An 18,391-nucleotide genomic window follows, 5' to 3' on the forward strand; every position below is an offset into this window, starting at 1 on the left:
CAGTGAGATTTTGAAAATAAGACTTGTTGTCCATTATCTGTGTTACTCCCGAATAGAAGACTGTAAATGCTGCTGGTTTTAATCTCTAGGAAGAAAATATCCAGGATAATTCAAGAGTATTTCAGACATAAAGAAAAATACAGGACCAATTTTAATTAAGGAACTAGATCTGTCAGATAGTAATTAACTGTTTTAAATCTATAGCTGTGTGAGTAAACATTGGTCACAATAATAATGTTATGCAAATCAAAATGACTGCTTCAGATAGACAGATTTAAATTTCCAGATGTCTGCCACTATATAAATTTCACTGAGAAAAAAATTATATGCGAATCTGTATTCAGGTGATCTCTTGAAACATTGTTGGCAGCCTTAACCAAAGAGGAGGCAATCACAGAGACAGACAGGAATAACGCCAATATTTAGGGAAGATACATCTGTCAAAATATGGGACACCTAATTATAAAAAACTGATTTGATAATAAAGTTATTTGGCTTTTAAAGCAATTACAGTTTAGACATCCTCTCTGATAATTCAGTCTGTATCACCACAGGACATTTTTACTTTGACAACAGCTGCATACTACGTATCAATCCAAGAAAGGCTGAAGGAAACAACACGTGACTACATTTTTATTCTTGACATAGTCATCATATGAAGGCTTGAAGCACAGGAGCCAACTGAAGGGAGATCTCATTTCTATTCAGTGTTTGTTTTTTTCCTAAATAAAGCAAAGAGTAAGAATTCTTTGCAAGCATACATGATCAGCATATAAAGTTGAGAATGTGGGAGCTACATGAAATGTATTATATATGCAATGGTTTTTTTTATATATATACACATATATATCCTCAGTGGTGCTGTTCTTCTTTGTCAAACACCCGAAAAAGTTCTGCAGAAAAAATCATTCATATCTACATTTTCCGTAAGAACAATATTGTCACCAGTGTAGAGCAGGTAGCGTTGACCCTTCAGATGGATCTGGGTACCAGACCACATTTTTTTCCCTGTTGTTCGTGGGCTGGAACAGATCGTTCTGTCCATGTGCTTGCTGAGGGTTTGGCTGACTATGAAAGCACGAACATAAGCGCACAGTTTAATAGTCTGGCTTAAAAGGTCCCGTGTGACCCCAGCTCCATTAACCACCGTTCCCAGCATTTCTGAAATGTAAGCTAGCATCAACAGGGTCTAGATAGATTGATTACAGAGAGCAGTGGGTGTTTGAACTGAATGGCACTGGAAACAACTGAGGATGGCTAGCTGGCTATTCCAGCTGCAGCTTCACAGTATTTCAGTTCAACATTCAAGTCTCAGCCACCAGAGTCCCCCCGTGTGGCTCAGTTGGGGGTAACTGAGCATTATGTGTGAATGTCGGATGATCAGTAATTTTAGCTGTCAGTCCGCAATTCCAGGTGAAATTCCAAGCAGCCAACTGATGGCTGAAATCACTTGCGTTATTCACCAGATTACAAAACTTTTCAAGTGGTGGTCAGCTCAATGGACCTCACTTAGGGCAGCGATTTATTTGTGTGCAGATACTATGGATCCATGATATGATGAAATATTGAATTGGAACCCAATCTATTGATTCCTCTTTGTAGTATTATCCATACTTTTTTTTCCATTATATATAAAAGCCCTTGGTTTATATCAAAGAATATAATGTTTGCAGTCAGCCTGGTTGCCACAATGTCTTGCCCTATAACCCAAATGGCAAATACTAATGTCTGCTGAGGATTTATTTTAAGGATTTATTTCACTGACTTCTTTCTTTCTTTATCTTATATTTATTCTTGGGAAACAGAAAACATCCACTTTTAAACATTACTTGCTCTTCATTAGTTATATTTAGGGTCATGCCAGGTCTTACCTATAGCACTCATTTCTTTATTTCACTGCAGATTAGCACATAACATATTCAACCAAAATTTCAATAGTTTATTCTACTGGGTCTGGCTGGAATGGAGTTAATTTTCTTCATAGCAGCCCACAAGTGCCGTGTTTTGGATTTGTGACTAAAACAGTGTTGATAACACACCAGTGCTTTGGCTATTGCTGAAGTCCTTGCATGGCATCCAGGTTTTCATTTTCCCACTCTGCCCTTGCAGTGAGCAGGCTGGGGGTGAGCAAGAAGCTGGTGGGGGACACAGCTGGGACAGCTGACCCCAACTAATCAAGGAATATTGCATACCATACAACCTGATGCTCAGCAATAAAAGCTCAGGGAAAGGAGGAAGGTGGGACACTCACGGTTATGGCATTTGTCTCCCCAAGTAACAGTTAAGTGTGATGGAGCCCTGCTTTCCAGAGAGCAGCTAAACACCTGCCTGCTCATGGGAAGTAGTGAATTAATTCCTCATTTTGCTTTGTTTGTGCATGCAGGTTTGCTTTACCTATTCAACTGTCTTACCTATTAAACTGTCTTTATCTTGACCCAGGAGGTTTTGGCTTTTGCCCTTCTGATTCTCTCTCCCGTCCCACCGGTGGGGAATGAGCAAGCAACTGGGTGGGCGCATAGTTTCTGGCCGTGGTGAACCCACAGGTTGCAGAGATTGTTAAGTAAGTTTTGACTTCGAAGTTTTTAGTTTTAGTTTCTGACAGACTAAAGTTTGATACCTGACTACAAAATTATTACAAAATAGCTAGCATTTTTTCACAGTTCCAGAGCATCTCATCCCATAAGATTAATGTGACAAACTCAAATTCCACATTTAGAAAGTTTTTAATCCTCAATATTTAAGAGTCAGAAAGAAACCCAAATCTCACACTTTTTAAACCTGCCTGGTATTTTGGTACCCATCAGCCACCACTCTGAGCGCTCAGAGTCACCATCTGCCAGGCTGATATCCCTTTCTCCTGCAAGTTTCCTTAAGCATTTAAGTGAACAAGCCTGTTTGGTTTTAGCCATCATCAACGGTACTTTATAGTTCTGCAGAGAGCCTTGCATGTAAAAGTAGACTGCGAAATTCCCACTCTGGCCATTGGGCTGACACCATGAAGCGAAGTCTGCCAGTCTCCAGCAAGGCCCAGGCCGGCCCAGGCCTGTCAGGGGACAACAGTCCTCCTCCATTGCCAGATGCTGAGAGGCGGCCACGGCCAAACCCACCCTCCCCTGCGCGCCCGCTGGGAGGGACGCGGCTGGGCCCCCGCTGGCCGAGGGGACGCGCACACACGGTTTCCCTCCGGGGCAAGGGAGGCTGAGGGCGCTCAGACAGACAGACAGACAGACAGACAGACGGACCGACTGACTGACTGACTGACGGACCGACTGACTGACTGACTGACTGACGCGACCCCCCCTGCAGCCAGCTCCCTCGGGCGTGGTAGGCCCCCGCCGTCCCCATGGAAACGGCCCGGTGGGCGGGGCAACTCCGGCCCGGCCCCTCCCGTTGCCACGGCAGCCGCCGCTGGCGGCGGAAGAGCCTCGCGGCGCTGGCCCCGCCCCGCCCTGCCCCGCCCCTCGGCTGCCGCCGCCACCGCCTTCGGAAGATGGCGGACGGCGGGGCCGGTCCCGCGCAGCAGGAAGGGGAAGTGTCCGCGCCGGCCGGCGGCGGCCGGAGGGATCGGCAGCCCCGGAGCGTAGGCTGCCCGCCCAGCGCCCGGGATTTGCAGGTGAGCGGGTGGAGATGGGCGTCCCGCTCCCTCCGCGGGCCGGGCCGAGCGGGGCGGAGTGCCGCCTCCCCTCGGGGGCGCCCCCGGCCTTCCCCCCGGCCGGCCCTGAGGGGAGCGGGCGCTGCGCGGCTCCCCCGCCCCTCTCGTTGCCTGTCGGGGCTGCCCCGGTGCAGCCAGGCAGGGCTGGGCCTCTGAGCAGAGGCTGTCGTCTTCTTTTCTTTCTTTTTTCCCCTCCTTTGGAGGCCGGGAAGGGAAGGACGCCCCTGAAAGAGGACTAGGAAACGGTGGGTGGTCAGCGTGTGTGGTGGTCAGCTCTACAGGGAACTGGGAGGGCTCTGCCGACACTTCAGTAGCTGGGTTTTAACTGTACTTCAAGTTATTTTGGCGCCATTGTATTTCCTGATTACTTGGTAGGAGTGTCCCTTCCTGCATGAAAACGTCAGTCTTCGTAAATGTGGTGTAAGACTAAGGACAAGATCTTTTCCCAGGTTTTACACGGGGAAAGTTGTGAGTGTATGATCACAAATGTAACTCAGCATAGATACTTCAGCGCTGAATGGCAAACACTTTTAGCAGTATCCCTTTTTTGTGTGTGACACTGAAACTGTATGAAGGTTCAAAATGTTTTAGCAGCAAATTGATTGGAAAACAGGTGAAACTTTTAGTAACTGAAACTGCCCCTGTTTTATTTAATTGTACATAATTAGCAGAGAAAGATGGATATAGTTTTCTTTTTTTCTTTGTTACTATATGGGATCTTTGTAGATTTTTTGCTACTATATGTCACACTAATGAAGTCTGTGTTAATACTTTTGATTCATAAGGTCTTTAGTCAGTCAGCTGAAGCAGACAGGCATTTTGGGTAGGTGATTGTTGATAAAATGTTAAAAAACAAAGAATTACCCTCCTGGGTCAGAGTAGCTGACCATCCATCCATCCAGCTCGGTACTTGGTTTGTCGTGGCACCATAAGAGATGCAGCATGAGGAAAGCACAGAAGCCTGGTGACCATGCCCTTTTACATTCCCTCAGCATCCCTCAGTCTTTGGATTAGGGGTGGTGCAGGGTAGATCTTTGCCTATTCCTTTTAGTCTGCTTATGGTTTTGTTGTCTATGACTTGCCCCATCAGCTTTACATAGCTGAAAGATACTTGCTTGTATTCTCAAATAGAATGGAGGTCTTCAGTGCTTTTCTTGAGCTGTCTTGTTACTCAGTTTAATTTTCTTAATGGGTATAATTCCTCAGATGGTATTTTTCCCCTGCAAAAAATGCCTCACAATAATATGGGATTAATATCCTGTGTTCATAGCAGTGTGTTTTGAAGGGCAGATGATGTTTCATTTTATTTGAATGTGTATTTCTTCTACATAAAATTGTAATGAAATTGTAGCCTACTACCTATTCTGGTGTGTATGGTAAAAATATTAATATCAATTGCATAGTGTGAACAAAATGGTTTGGGGTTGAAATTAAGGACGATTTGACAAACAGACTGTTATTCAGGACAAAAGTGAGATTGCTAAAAATGACATGTTAGATGTGCCTAAAAATGAACTTGCCAGTGATAATGGCAGCATCTGGGGAGCCTTTGGGAAAAACTTTTTTTTTAAGTATTGGCAATGATGTCTTGAGTTCAAGCCAGAAAGACTGGATTGGTTCTTAATTCCAGTACAAGCTTATTTGAGTTATGCTTTTTCCATTTCTGTGTAAAATATTTGTAAAATTTATTATTTGTTTCCTACTCTTATCAGAGTTACCTAGCAACTTTATTTCAACTTGTTAACATTAATAAGATGATGCTTAATATATACATGTGTATATTTTCTTGTGATTCTGAATCTAATGCAGGCTGAATGTAGCTAGTGAAGCAGTGTGAACCAAATGACAGCAGAGTACAAGTTCCAAGTCACAATGGCATTAAGCATCATGTGGGGTTTTTTTCATAAAGCAGAAAGGAAGTTGAATTTAGAGAAGTAGTTGGGGTTTCTCATGTTGATGTTTCTAATTTTCTGGTGATGTGCGCATTTTCCATTAGTTTTTGTCTTATTTCTGTTCCACATGTAGTTCTAGAGTTATAGACTTCTGAAAAGAGTTCTGTTTCCTACAGTTGGCCTTGGCAGAGTTATATGAAGATGAAGCTAAAAGGCAGTCATTGTGTCCTGACAAACCAACAGCTACAAAGATCAGTAACACAAAAGTATCACACAGGTAAGACATGCTTTGTACTTCTGAAATGTGTTGAATATGTACTGTGTTAGCTCACAAAACTTTGTCATGCTTGCTTGATCTCCTCCTTGTATAAAAAGCAATCTACAGCAGTTCATAATCCAGAATTGTGAATTCCTGTAATAATGCATAGTCTGTGTCTTCTCAGAATGCTTTTTAAATTGTATTTATTTAGGAGCCTTTGTGCTGTATGGTATTCCAAAAGTCTTACTCATGGTTTAACCCCAGCCAGCAACTAAGCACCATGCAGCTGCTCAATCACTCCCCCCCACCCAGTGGGATGGGGGAGAAAATCGGGAAAAGTAAAACTTGTAAGTTGAGATAAGAACGGTTTAATAGAACAGAAAAGAAGAAACTAATAATGATAATGATAAAACTAATAACATGACAGCAGTAATAATAAAAGGATTGGAATATACAAATTATGCACAGTGGAATTGCTCACTACCTGCCCGCCGATCGATGCCCAGTTAGTCCCTGAGCGGCGATCCCCCCAGCCCCTGCTCCCCCCAGTTTATATACTAGATGTGACGTCACATGGTATGGAATACCCCGTTGGCCACTTTGGGTCAGCTGCCCTGGCTGTGTGCCCTCCCAACTTCTTGTGTCCCTCCCGATTTCTCGCTGGCTGGGCATCAGAAGCTGAAAAATCTTTGACTTAGTCTAAACACTACTTAACAACAACTGAAAACATCTGTGTGTTATCAACATTCTTCTCATACTGAACTCAAAACATAGCACTGTACCAGCTACTAGGAAGACAATTAACTCTATCCCAGCTGAAACCAGAACACTCTTTAAACCCACTTCAGGTAAGATAAGATTCAGATGCTATAAGTGAAATGCAGTGTTGCTCTTTGTTTACACAGACAGAATTTGGAATTTTGCTGTATCAGAAAAATACTGCAGTTCTTTGCTTCTTCAGAATTCAGCAAATCAGTAGGTTGTGTGAAACTTGACAAGTGAGCTGCTTTGAGTGTTGTACTTACGTCAGTACCTGATGAGACAAATATTCATTTGAAAAATTATTAGTAAGTTCATTAGGAGGCTCCTATGGGGTGAGAGAAATAAGAAGGGCTTCTTACTGAATTTGTCTGGGTTTGGCAGGTGGAAGGAAAGACATGTATCTATGTATATATCCAACTTTTGCTGGCCTGCAGTGTTTGCATTTCACTTAGCATTTGAAGATTCATTATAGTTTTAAATTTTTTATAAAGAAATCTTGCCAGTTTTTAATTTTTATTTAAATTGTTTTTAAAGAAGAGAAGTCTTTAAATCATTGCTGTCAGTGATGCCATAACAAGTCCTGTATTTGGCTTGTCTTTTAATCGCTGCTGCCAATATGGATCTCTGTTTTAAAGGAGGTTAAGCAGCAGAAAAGATCTTAGTCACCAGAGCCATGCTTGAAGTGTATCTGCAAATGCAGATCTTCAGGAAGAGGGATTTTAGCACACTATGTGACACTTGAAAAATAATAGCTTTTTTGGTGAGGTTTTTTTGTTTGTTTTGGTAAAACCACTTAAGTTGACTAATTGGCTCCAATTGACAAATAAAGCGAACACCTCAATTTACCAATACATACCATGAAGTTACAGTTTCCCACTCCAACTGAAGGAAAAACTGCAATACAGTATCTCAAATACTTCAGTGTGATAGCTGTTGGCAAACACTTGCTCTTTGCTGGCAATCATACTGGAATCTGTCTGAGAAAGAAGGGATGGCTGCTATTTGCATGGTATCCAAAATGAGATTTTTCTTTTAGTAGACTTCAGTTTGCTCTCAGATGAGCAGTGTATTAATTACAAGGAAACATAGTGCTGCTCTTGAAGTCACCTACTCGGCTTGCCTTCCACAAGTGCAGGTATAGAATTATAGGATGGTTTGGGTTGGAAGGTACCTTAAAGATCATCTAGTTCCAGCCCCCTGCCATGGACAGGGGCATCTTCCACTAGACCAGGTTGCTGAAAGCCCCATCCAACCTGGCTTTGAACACTTCCAGGGATGGGGCATCCACAACCTCTCTGGGCAACCTGTTCCAGTGCCTCACCACCCTCACAGTAAAGAATTTCTTCCTTACATCTAATCTACATCTACCCTCTTTCAGTTTAAAGCCATTACCCTTTGTCCCATCACTACATGCCCTTGTAAAAAGTCCCTCTCCGGCTTTCTTGTAGGCCCCTTTAGGTACTGGAAGGCTGCTATAAGGTGTCCCCGGAGCCTTCTTCTCCAGGCTGAACAACCCTGACTCTCTCAGCCTGTCCTCATAGGAGAGGTGCCTCAGCTCTCTGTGCATTTTCATGGGCCTCCTCTGGACTCACTCCAACAGGTCCACGTCCTTTTTATGTTGGGGGCCCCAGAGCTGAACGCAGTACTCCAGGTGGGGTCTCACGAGAGTGGAGTAGAGGGGGAGAATCACCTCCCTTGACCTGCTGGTTACGCTTCTTTTGATGCAGCCCAGGATACGGTTGGCTTTCTGGGCTGCAAGCACACATTGCCGGGTCACGTTGAGCCTCTTGTCAACTAATACCCCCAAGTCCTTCTCCTCAGGGCTGCTCTCAATCTATTCTCCACCCAGCCTGTATTTGTGCTTGGGATTGCCCCGACCCATGTGCAGGACCTTGCCCTTGGCCTTGTTGAACTTTAGGAGGTTCACACAGGCCCACCTCTCAAGCCTGTCAAGGTCCCTCTGGATGGCATCGCTTCCCTCCAGCATGTTATCCGCACCACAGAGCTTGGTGTCATCAGCAAACTTGCACTCAATCCCACTGGCCATGTCGCCAACACAGATGTTAAACAGCGCCGGTCCCAATACTGACCCCTGAGGAATGCCACTTGTTACTGCTCTCCATTTGGACATTGAGCCATTGACCACAACTCTTTTAGTGCGACCATCCATCCAATTCTTTATCCACCGAGTGGTCCATCTGTCAAATCCATCTCTCTCCAATTTAGAGATAAGGATGTTATGTGGGACAGTGTCAAATGCTTTGCAGAAGTCCAGGCAGATGACATCAGTTGCTCTTCCCTTATCCACCAGTGCTGTAACCCTGTCATAGAAGGCCACCAAATTTGTTAGGCAGGATTTGCCCTTAGTGAAGCCATGTTGACTGTCACCAGTAACCTCCTTATTTTCCATGTGCTATAGCATAGTTTCCAGGAAGATGTGCTCCATGATCTTGCTGGGCACAGAGGTGAGACTGGCTGGCCTGTAGTTTCCTGGGTCTTCCTTTTCTCCCTTTTTAAAAATGGGGATTATGTTTCCCCTTTTCCAGTCAGTGGGAACTTCACTGGACTGCCACAACTTCTCAAACATGATGGATAGTGGCTTAGCCACTTCATCCGCCAGTTCCTTCAGGACCTGCAGATGCATCTCATCAGGTCCCATGGACTTGTGCACCTTCAGGTTCCTTAGATGGTCTTGAACCTGATCTACTCCTACAGTGGGCAGGTCTTCATTCTCCCAGTCCCTGGCTTTGCCTTCTGCGTCTTGGGTGGTATGGTTGGAGCATGTGCTGGTGAAGACTGAGGCAAAAAAGTCTTTGAGTACCTCAGCCTTCTTCATGTCCTGGGTAACCAGGTCTCCCATTTCCTTCTGGAGAGAGACCATGTTTTCCCTAGTCTTCCTTTTATCACCGATGTACCTATTGAAACTTTTCTTGTTGCCCTTAACATCCCTGGCCACAGTTAATTCTATCAGGGCTTTAGTTTTTCTATCTTGATCCCTGGCTGCTCGGACAATTTCTCTGTGTTTCTCCCAGGCTACTTGTCCTTGCTTCCACCCTCCGTAGGCTTCCTGTTTGTGTTTGAGTTTGTCCAGGAGCTCCTTGTTCATCCACACAGGCCTCCTGGTGTTTTTGCCTGACATCCTCTTTGTTGGGATGCATCGCTCCTGATCTTGGAGGAGGTGATCCTTGCATATTAACCAGCTTTGTTGGGCCTGTCTTCCCTCCAGGGCTTTATCCCATGGTACTCTACCAAGCAGATCCCCGAAGAGGCCAAACTCTGCTCTCCTGAAGTCCAGGGTAGTGAGCTTGCTATGCGCCCTCCTCTCTGCCCTGAGGAGCTTGAAAGAATGTATAGAAGAATGTCTCTGGGCCCTGTTGGAATAAATGACATATTATATATGCTGTCGTGTTGTGTAAGCTCCTTTAAGAAACTTGAGACTTTTGGCACAAAAATACAAGCCCCACAAAACAGACCATGTGCCAAAGGAAGAAAATGGAAGAGATTAAAGCGTTTCTAGTGCCTGTGACCTAAGTCCATAACAATACATTTTTTTTTCTGAGAAAGTGATAAGCAGATCCTTCACTGGGATATAGAATTACATTGTTTTATCAACACTGATACTTAAAAAAGTGATGGCCTGCTCTGCTACACTTTGATTTCAAAGGTATAGTAATCAGACAAATTGCCTAAATCTGAACTGGTGACCTGCCATTATTCATGTAGCAGATTGTATGCATGTTCTTATCCCATGGTAGTCAGCTACCTTATAATCATCTTGTGTTAATGAATTTTATCATCAAGTACTACAGGATAAGAGCATACATCTGTGCAGCTTTTTGTGGCATTTTGCAAGCTAACAACACTAGCTTGTCTTGAGGTAGCTTACTGATCTGTCCCTATCGTAAAACAGAATCTGATTCTGCATTTTAATAATATTTTGAAAGTCTTTGCAACGTTGTCATTCAACATATACTTAAAATTATGTAAAATAGAACTGAGAACGACTGCTATTTAGTTTTTAGGGTCCTTGTAGACAGGGACTCCAGGACATCAAGGAAAGCCAATGTTGACTTCACTAGGGAACTTACCTTTTGACAAAACCAGCTAAAATGTGGAAAGAATTTGAAGTGTAATTAATTCTGGTAAGCTGGATTCTGAAACAGCTGTTAAGCTTGCATATTAGCTGTGTTATCTGTGGGACCACCAGTGGCATTAAGCAGAATTCTGCATAACCTATGCTAGAATAGAATAGTTCAGTTGGAACGGACCTACAACGATCATCTAGTCCAACTGTTACTGCAAAATGACTCTGCCATACATGTGCCCTTTTCTGCTTATTCACTGAGAAGCATTCATGGCTATGTACTTTGGCCAAAAATAAAAAGTATGGTGAGAACAAAAAAAACCCAACAGCTTGATATCCTTAGTTTTTGAAAAAGAAGTAGTTTCAGAAGTTAGATATAAAGTACTTAGTGAAGTGTATGTACCAGTCACCTTCAAACATTTTCTTTTATTCTCTTGGCAGTCTTAAAATTGATTCTCTTAGAAGGTTGAGAAAACCAGAGAGAAGCATGAGCGATGACAAAGAAAACCAAAGGTATTTTTAAAACAAACAGACAAATCATTTAACAATTGTGAAAGTAATTGGGTTTTTTTGTGACGTTCACACTTTGCTCTCCCCTGTTTTTCAAAATGCCTGTGAGCTAGGTCTATCCTGCAAAGAGCAAGTAACTACAGAGACGCTATGTGACTTGTTAGAGTGTTAGATGTACACTGCTGTAGTAAAACTATATTTGGTGGAATCTGGCTGTAGTGATCTAGGACCTGTAGATGCCTTAACATGTGACTGTATGAATGTAAAGGTTGTAACTTACGTTTGGACTCAAAAGCTTTTTTGACTTTTCTCAAATATCCTGAATTGTTCTGTGTATCCATTACTCAAATATTTGAGTACTTCCTTTCTTTCTTGAATACTAATTCTTATGAGAATTCTTGTTTTATCTCCTTACCACTATTATTCTTTTAAATCTAATAATTAAAGATTTTTTCCATATAAATGGCAAGTGGGTTAATAAATCATAGAATCATAGAATCATTTCGGTTGGAAAAGACCTTCAAGATCATCGAGTCCAACCATTAACCATGCCCCCTAAACCATGCCCTGGAGTACCCTGTCCACTCGCTTTTTGAATACCTCCAGGGATGGTGAATCAACCACTTCCCTGGGCAGCCCATTCCAATGTTTGACAACCCTCTCAGTAAAAAAATTTTTCCTAATATCTAACCTAAATCTCCCTTGCCTCAACTTGAGGCCATTTCCTCTTGTCCTATCTCCAGACACCTGACAGAAGAGACCAACACCCACCTCACTACAACCCCCTTTCAGGTAGTTGTAGAGAGCGATAAGGTCTCCCCTCAGCCTCCTCTTTTCTAGACTGAACAACCCCAGATCCCTCAGCCGCTCCTCATAAGACTTGTGCTCCAGGCCCCTCACCAACTTGGTTGCCCTTCTCTGGACACGCTCTAGCAGCTCAATGTCTTTCCTGTAGTGAGGGGCCCAAAACTGAACACAGTACTCGAGGTGCGGCCTCACCAGTGCTGAGTACAGGGGAACAACCACCTCCCTGCTCCTGCTGGCCACACTGTTTCTGATACAGGCCAGGATGCGATTGGCCTTCTTGGCCACCTGGGCACACTGCTGGCTCATATTCAGCCGGCTGTCAGCCAGCACCCCCAGGTCTTTCTCTGCCAGGCAGCTTTCTAGCCACTCTTCCCCAAGCCTGTAGTGCTGCATGGGGTTGCCGTGACCGAAGTGCAGGACCCGGCACTTGGCCTTGTTAAACTTCATACAGTTGGCCTCAGCCCATCGATCCAGCCTGTCCAGATCTCTTTGTAGAGCCTCCCTACCCTCAAGCAGATCGACCCTGCCTCCCAACTTGGTGTCGTCTGCAAACTTGCTGAGGGTGCACTCAATCCCTCATCCAAATCATCAATAAAGATATTAAACAGAACGGGGCCCAACACCGAGCCCTGGGGAACACCACTCGTGACCCGTCGCCAACTGGATTTCACCCCATTCACCACTACCCTCTGGGCTCGGCCATCCAGCCAGTTTTTCACCCAGTGAATAGTGCACTTATCCAGGCCACAAGATGCCAGCTTCTCAAGGAGTATGCCATGAGAGACAGTGTCAAAGGCCTTGCTGAAGTCTAGGGAAATAACATCGACAGCCTTTCCCTCATCCACTAGGTGGGTCACCTGGTCATAGAAGGAGATCAGGTTGGTCAAGCAGGACCTGCCTTCCGTAAACCCATGCTGACTGGGCCTGATCCCCCTCTTATCCTGGACTTGCCATGTGAGTGCTTTCAAAACAAACCGTTCCATAATCTTTCCCGGTACCGAGGTCAGGCTGACAGGCCTGTAGTTCCCCGGATCCTCCCTCTGACCCTTCTTATAAATGGGAGTCACATTGGCAAGCCTCCAGTCCTCTGGGACCTCCCCTGTTGACCAGGAACGCTGATAGATGATAGAGAGTGGCTTGGCAAGGACCTCAGCCAGTTCCCTCAGTATTCTTGGATGGATCCCATCAGGTCCCATAGATTTGTGAGTGTCCAGATGGCGTAGCAGGTCCCTAACTAATTCCTCCTGGATTAAGGGGGGTATGTTATGCTCTTCATCCTTACCTTCCAGCTCATGAGGTGGAGTACCCTGAGGATGACTGGACTCACTATTAAAGACTGAGGCAAAGAAGGCATTAAGTACCTCGGCCTTTTCCTCATCACTGGTTGCTACGTTCCCTTCTGTATCCATTAAAGGATAGATATTCTCCTTGGGATTCTTTTTACTGTTAACATATTTGTAAACACATTTTTTGTTGTCCCTTACGACAGTGGCCAGATTTAGTTCTAGCTGAGCTTTCCCCTTTCTAATTTTCTCTCTGTATGATCTAACAAGGTCCCTGTACTCCTCCCAAGTTGCCCACCCTTTCCTCCAGAGATGATAAACTCTCCTTTTTTTCTTAAGTCCTAGCAAAAGCTCCCCATTCATCCAGGCCGGTCGTTTTCCTCGGCGGTTTGACTTGCAGCACATGGGAATAGCCTGGTCCTGAGCCATTAAGATTTCCTTTTTAAAGAATGTCCATCCCTCCTGGACCCCTTTGCCCTTCAGGACTGTCTCCCAAGGGACTCTCTCAACCAGTGCCTTGAAGAGGCCAAAGTTAGCCCTCCGGAAGTCCATAGTGGTGGTTTTGCTGACCACCTTCTTTGCCTCACCAAGAAGTGAAAATTCTACCATTTCATGGTCACTAAGCCCAAGACGGCCTCCAACCATCACACCTCCCACCAGTCCTTCCCTGTTCGTAAACAACAGGTCTAGCAAGGCTCCTCCCCTGGTTGGCTCACCCACCAGCTGTGTCAAGAAGTTATCTTCCACACACTCCAGGAACCTCCTAGATTGTTTACTCACTGCTGTGTTGTATTTCCAGCAGATATCTGGAAAGTTAAAGTCCCCCACAAGGACAAGGGCACACGATTCTGAGACTACTGCCAGCCGCTTGTAGAACGATTCATCCGTCTCTTCAACCTGGTCAGGCGGTCTATAACAGACTCCCAGCACAATATCTGTCTTATTGGCTTTCACTAAGGGATTGCCAGTTATGCGACATCATAAAAGCAGTATGATTGTACAGCACCTTCATACCCACTACTGTTTTGGGGTAATTGTAATATATGGTAAGATCAACAGCATTTTGAAGTCATTCGCCTGATAGACAGTTTCATGTGGATTAATTGATTTGCCTTGCCCCAGGTGGTTAAGTGAAAAAGTTCAGGAAAGTAGAAAGCACTTATTTTATCAGTTTTTAACACTTCTTGTAATCAAGGACAAAACTCTCAGGTTTGCCAGGTTTTGTATTTATATACAGATCTTTTTACAGCATCTATTCTGTTGGTGTTTAGAGATTTATAGCACCTTTCTCAAGATATTCCTCAAGGAATATTTTGATTTTCATAATCAGATACAGTTTTCAGCAGAATTATTTGTGGTTTAACCTTTCATCTTCAAGAGCTAGAAATGGGGCTGTGTTGAAGAAAAAGAACACAAATTAGTTTTCACAGCAATTTCTGCAGATTTTAAAATGCCTTGAAACATTAATTAAATTTATTAAAAACTTTCCATTTCTGATATTGGCAGGAATGGAAGTACACTACTTCTGTAAATTAAAAGATCAAATGGTGGCACTGTTCAGGTTTTCCAACAACAGTTTTACGCTTGTTCTGCCAAGGCGGTGTTAGTTGTGAATCTGTATTCTAACCAGCCCAGGCACAATCCCATGCACAGGACACACCGAGGAACTTGGTCTTTCTGGGAGGAGGTGGCATCCACATAAGATGAGGTATACAAAGCCACGGCTGCATTAGGACTGTGCTCACTTAAACGTATGGCCTTGGCCCCTAACCTCTGGGGTCTGTTCCAGAAGGCATCTTGGTAGTTTTGTTAGTGAAATGTCTTTGGAGTAGTGTTGCTTGGATTGCTGGGAAGGTCAGAACCAAGTGGAACATTTCTGTGATCTGAATGAAGAGGTCTTGTGTCAAATTTGGCTCTTTATTCGTTAATATTTTTTCTTTTGTTGAGAAGAGGAAAATTATAATTGTCATTTAAAGCATTGTTGCTTATGAACATTACTATTCTAAAGATTTTATTCAGGTGACTCAGAATACAGAGGATTACAGATTTCTGGGGCTTCTAATAATCCAAGTAAAATTGTTGCTGAACTCTTCAAGGAAGCAAAAGAACATGGAGCTGTCCCATTAGATGAAGCCTCAAGAGCATCTGGTGACTTAAGTAAAGCTAAGGTAAAAGTTAAAAGATACTTTGATCTCTATTTACATTAGTCTCTCTGAAACTCATCTAACCACATGAGAGTGAATATACCTTTTTGTGGTTTGCGAATAACAGAGGATTTGATCAACACTGTTGTGTGTTATCTGTGCTCAGATAGCTTGCTCTAGAAAATAGAGTGGGGAGGAACCACACAATTTCAGGGGAAGTCATTAGAATTCAACCTGAAATGGAATTGCTTGCTTTATTTTTAATTAAAATTTATTAAAAAAAAACCCCAAACCTGCAGTTGCATCCCAAATCAAAATCTGTTACCTGCTGAATTACTACTAGAGGGTAGTGGTCAAAGTCTCAACATATCGATGGAGATCAGTGACAAGTGGTGTCCCTCAGGGGTCCATACTGGGACCAGTACTGTTTAATATCTTCATCAGTGACATAGACAGTGGGATTGAGTGCACCCTCAGCAAGTTTGCAGATGACACCAAGCTGAGTGGTACGGTTGACATGCCTGATGGTCGGGATGCCGTCCAGAGGGACCTGGACAAGTTGAAGAATTGGGCCCGTGTGAATCTCGTGAGGTTCAGCAAGGCCAAGTGCAAGGTCCTGCACATGGGTCGGGGCAACCCCCGGTATCAATACAGGCTGGGGGATGCAGGGATTGAGGGCGGCCCTGTGGAGAGGGACTTGGGGGTAATGATGGATGCAGAACTGGACATGAGCCAGCAAGGTGCACTCACAGCCCAGCAAGCCAACCGTATCCTGGGCTGTATCAAAAGAAGCGTGGCCAGCAGGTCGAGGGAGGTGATTCTGCCCCTCTACTCTGCTCTGGTGAGACCCCACCTGGAGTGCTGTGTCCAGCTCTGGAGTCCTCAGCACAGGAAAGACATGGACCTGTTGGAGCGAGTCTAGCGGAGGTCCTCAAAAATGATCAGAGGAATGGAACACCTCTCCTATAAGGACGGGCTGAGAGAGTTGGGGTTGTTCAGCCTGGAGAAGAGGAGGCTCTGGGGAGACCTTATTGCAGCCTCTCAATACTTAAAGGTGGCTCATAAGGAAGATGGGGATAAACTTTTAAGCAAGGCCCGTAGTGATGGGACAAGGGGTAATGGGTTTAAAGTAAAAGAGGGTAGATTCAAACTACATGTAAGGAAGACATTTTTTATGATGAGGGTGGTGAAACAGTGGAACAGGTTGCCCAGAGAGGTGGTAGATGCCCCATCCTTGGAAACATTCAAGGTCAGGTTGTACAGGGTCCTGAGCAACTTGTTCTAGTTGAAGATGTCCCTGCTCATTGCAGGGGAGTTGGACTAGATGACCTTGAAAGGTCCGTTCCAACCCAAACTATTCTATGATTCTAATGTTTGAAAAAGCGTACAGATTAGAAACTGAAATGCATCACTTAAAACCTGCTTAGCCTGATTATGGTTACTAGGTATAATTTTCCACTTAGAAAATATACAAGTTAGAACAGTGAATTTGCTTTTTATTACAGAAGCAAGCTTGCTGATGCTTTTATTTGCACCTAGGTAAGAATTTTAATAAACTGTTTCAGATATTTATTTCAATAAGCTTTTCTATGTATTTTTTTTCCAGTCATTTTCTGGTGGTGGATATAGATTGGGTGACTCATCACAAAAGCACTCTGAATATATATATGGAGAAAATCAGGATGTAAGTAAAATTCTGAATAGCAGGAAACAGAATCTCCAAGAGATATCTACTTAATCATGTTTACAGCTTGAAATGCCAGTATTACTGTAACTATGTCTATGAGGAAAAACTAATATCTAAATATTAGGTATGTGTTAAGTAGAAATTGTTAAAGTGTCCACAGAGGACAGACGTTCATTGCATACCCCTAAGGCCTCCATTATGGAATTTTCTGATGTAAATTAGTTTGAAATTCTTAGCAGACATTCCTTTCAGTTACTTTCCTCCAGCTGTTGTTCTGCGTTCTCTTAGCTATGCTAACATTTTAATCCTCTTAGGTTAGGAATTGTTTCTTGTTGTGGCTTGCAAAGTAGCCAGTCTCAAACTGGAGGGCATGGGTGTATTCTAGGAATGGTGAAGCAGCAGGTTAGAGGCCTTTTGAAAATTGTATCGCCTTTCTTTCCTTTCACTTAAAAAGCAGGAAGTAAGGGAGAGGCCGAGGAAAAACAAAGTTCTGTACACTTTGCCACTTGTGTGAATGGCTAGAGCCAATGTTAAGCTTATCTAAAACAAAACCAAGAAATGAGTGAGGCCAAAGGATGTGGTTCAGGCTGGGGGGTGCTATCATGTCACACCAGGAGCTGCTACCTTCTACCCTCTTAAGTAATCCTTCTACCCTTTAAGTAATAGCCAGTTGTACTGAGCCAGAAGCCTGTTGCAGTGGGGTTACCATGACTGGGGGAAGGGATAGTTTTCTAAGGGAAGGGCAGTTTTACTGGCTAGGGAAGCCTGGTTGTGCTGGACTGCAAGGCAGTTGCAGGGAAGAGGGGTGCAGGCTCTGAAGGTGAAAGGCTCTGGCTGTACGTACAGGCACGCAGCAAAATAAGAAAGGAGCGGAGGCAGCTGGTTTCCAGGATTCTCAGCATTTGAACTGAATGGAGCTAGTATTAACTTTACTGGAGCTCAGTATGTAATAATTTGAGGAAAGAGTAGTTTTCACTGTAACTGATGTATCAGCAGTAATTTGTAATTTTATAGATTTATTTCTTAATTTATCAACAATAAATGTTTACTGGTTTTGAAAGTAATTGGAACACTGTGAAGATCACTACACAGTCACTGTATTATCTGTTGCTATCCATGGATAGCAGCTTAAGAGATTCTTTTTCCCCAAGTGTAAAAGTGGTCTTGAAGTAGATAGTAGTCTATAACTATTGTTTGCTTTTTTTAAAGGATTCTAACAATGATAATTAGAGTGCAGTGCTCTTGTCATTTGCATTCTTGTTTGTGGTCTGTTACAAATTCTTTTAAGTATAGATCAAAAATTGTATAACT

At 43.7% G+C, this 18,391-nt stretch overlaps 1 protein-coding gene across 5 annotated transcripts in view; it reads left to right on the forward strand.

Annotated features, from left to right (window-relative positions):
- Positions 1 to 3,447: 3,447 nt before the first annotated feature.
- Positions 3,448 to 18,391, forward strand: part of UBXN2B (UBX domain protein 2B) — a 42,589-nt gene continuing 27,645 nt past the window's right edge. For 2 of the 5 annotated variants that reach the window (XM_052787257.1, XM_052787258.1), the window contains exons 1-5: positions 3,448 to 3,613; positions 5,721 to 5,821; positions 11,091 to 11,162; positions 15,258 to 15,417; positions 17,000 to 17,077. In XM_052787257.1, coding sequence (XP_052643217.1) covers positions 3,491 to 3,613; positions 5,721 to 5,821; positions 11,091 to 11,162; positions 15,258 to 15,417; positions 17,000 to 17,077 — 534 coding nt within the window. In that variant the 5' untranslated portion in view covers positions 3,448 to 3,490. The remainder of the gene's footprint in view (positions 3,614 to 5,720; positions 5,822 to 11,090; positions 11,163 to 15,257; positions 15,418 to 16,999; positions 17,078 to 18,391) is intronic. The other 3 variants (XM_052787256.1, XM_052787254.1, XM_052787255.1) reach the window with 3 other exon arrangements.

The sequence above is a fragment of the Harpia harpyja genome, chromosome 5 (genome assembly GCF_026419915.1).
Source record: "Harpia harpyja isolate bHarHar1 chromosome 5, bHarHar1 primary haplotype, whole genome shotgun sequence".
NCBI classification, from domain to species: Eukaryota; Metazoa; Chordata; class Aves; order Accipitriformes; family Accipitridae; genus Harpia; species Harpia harpyja.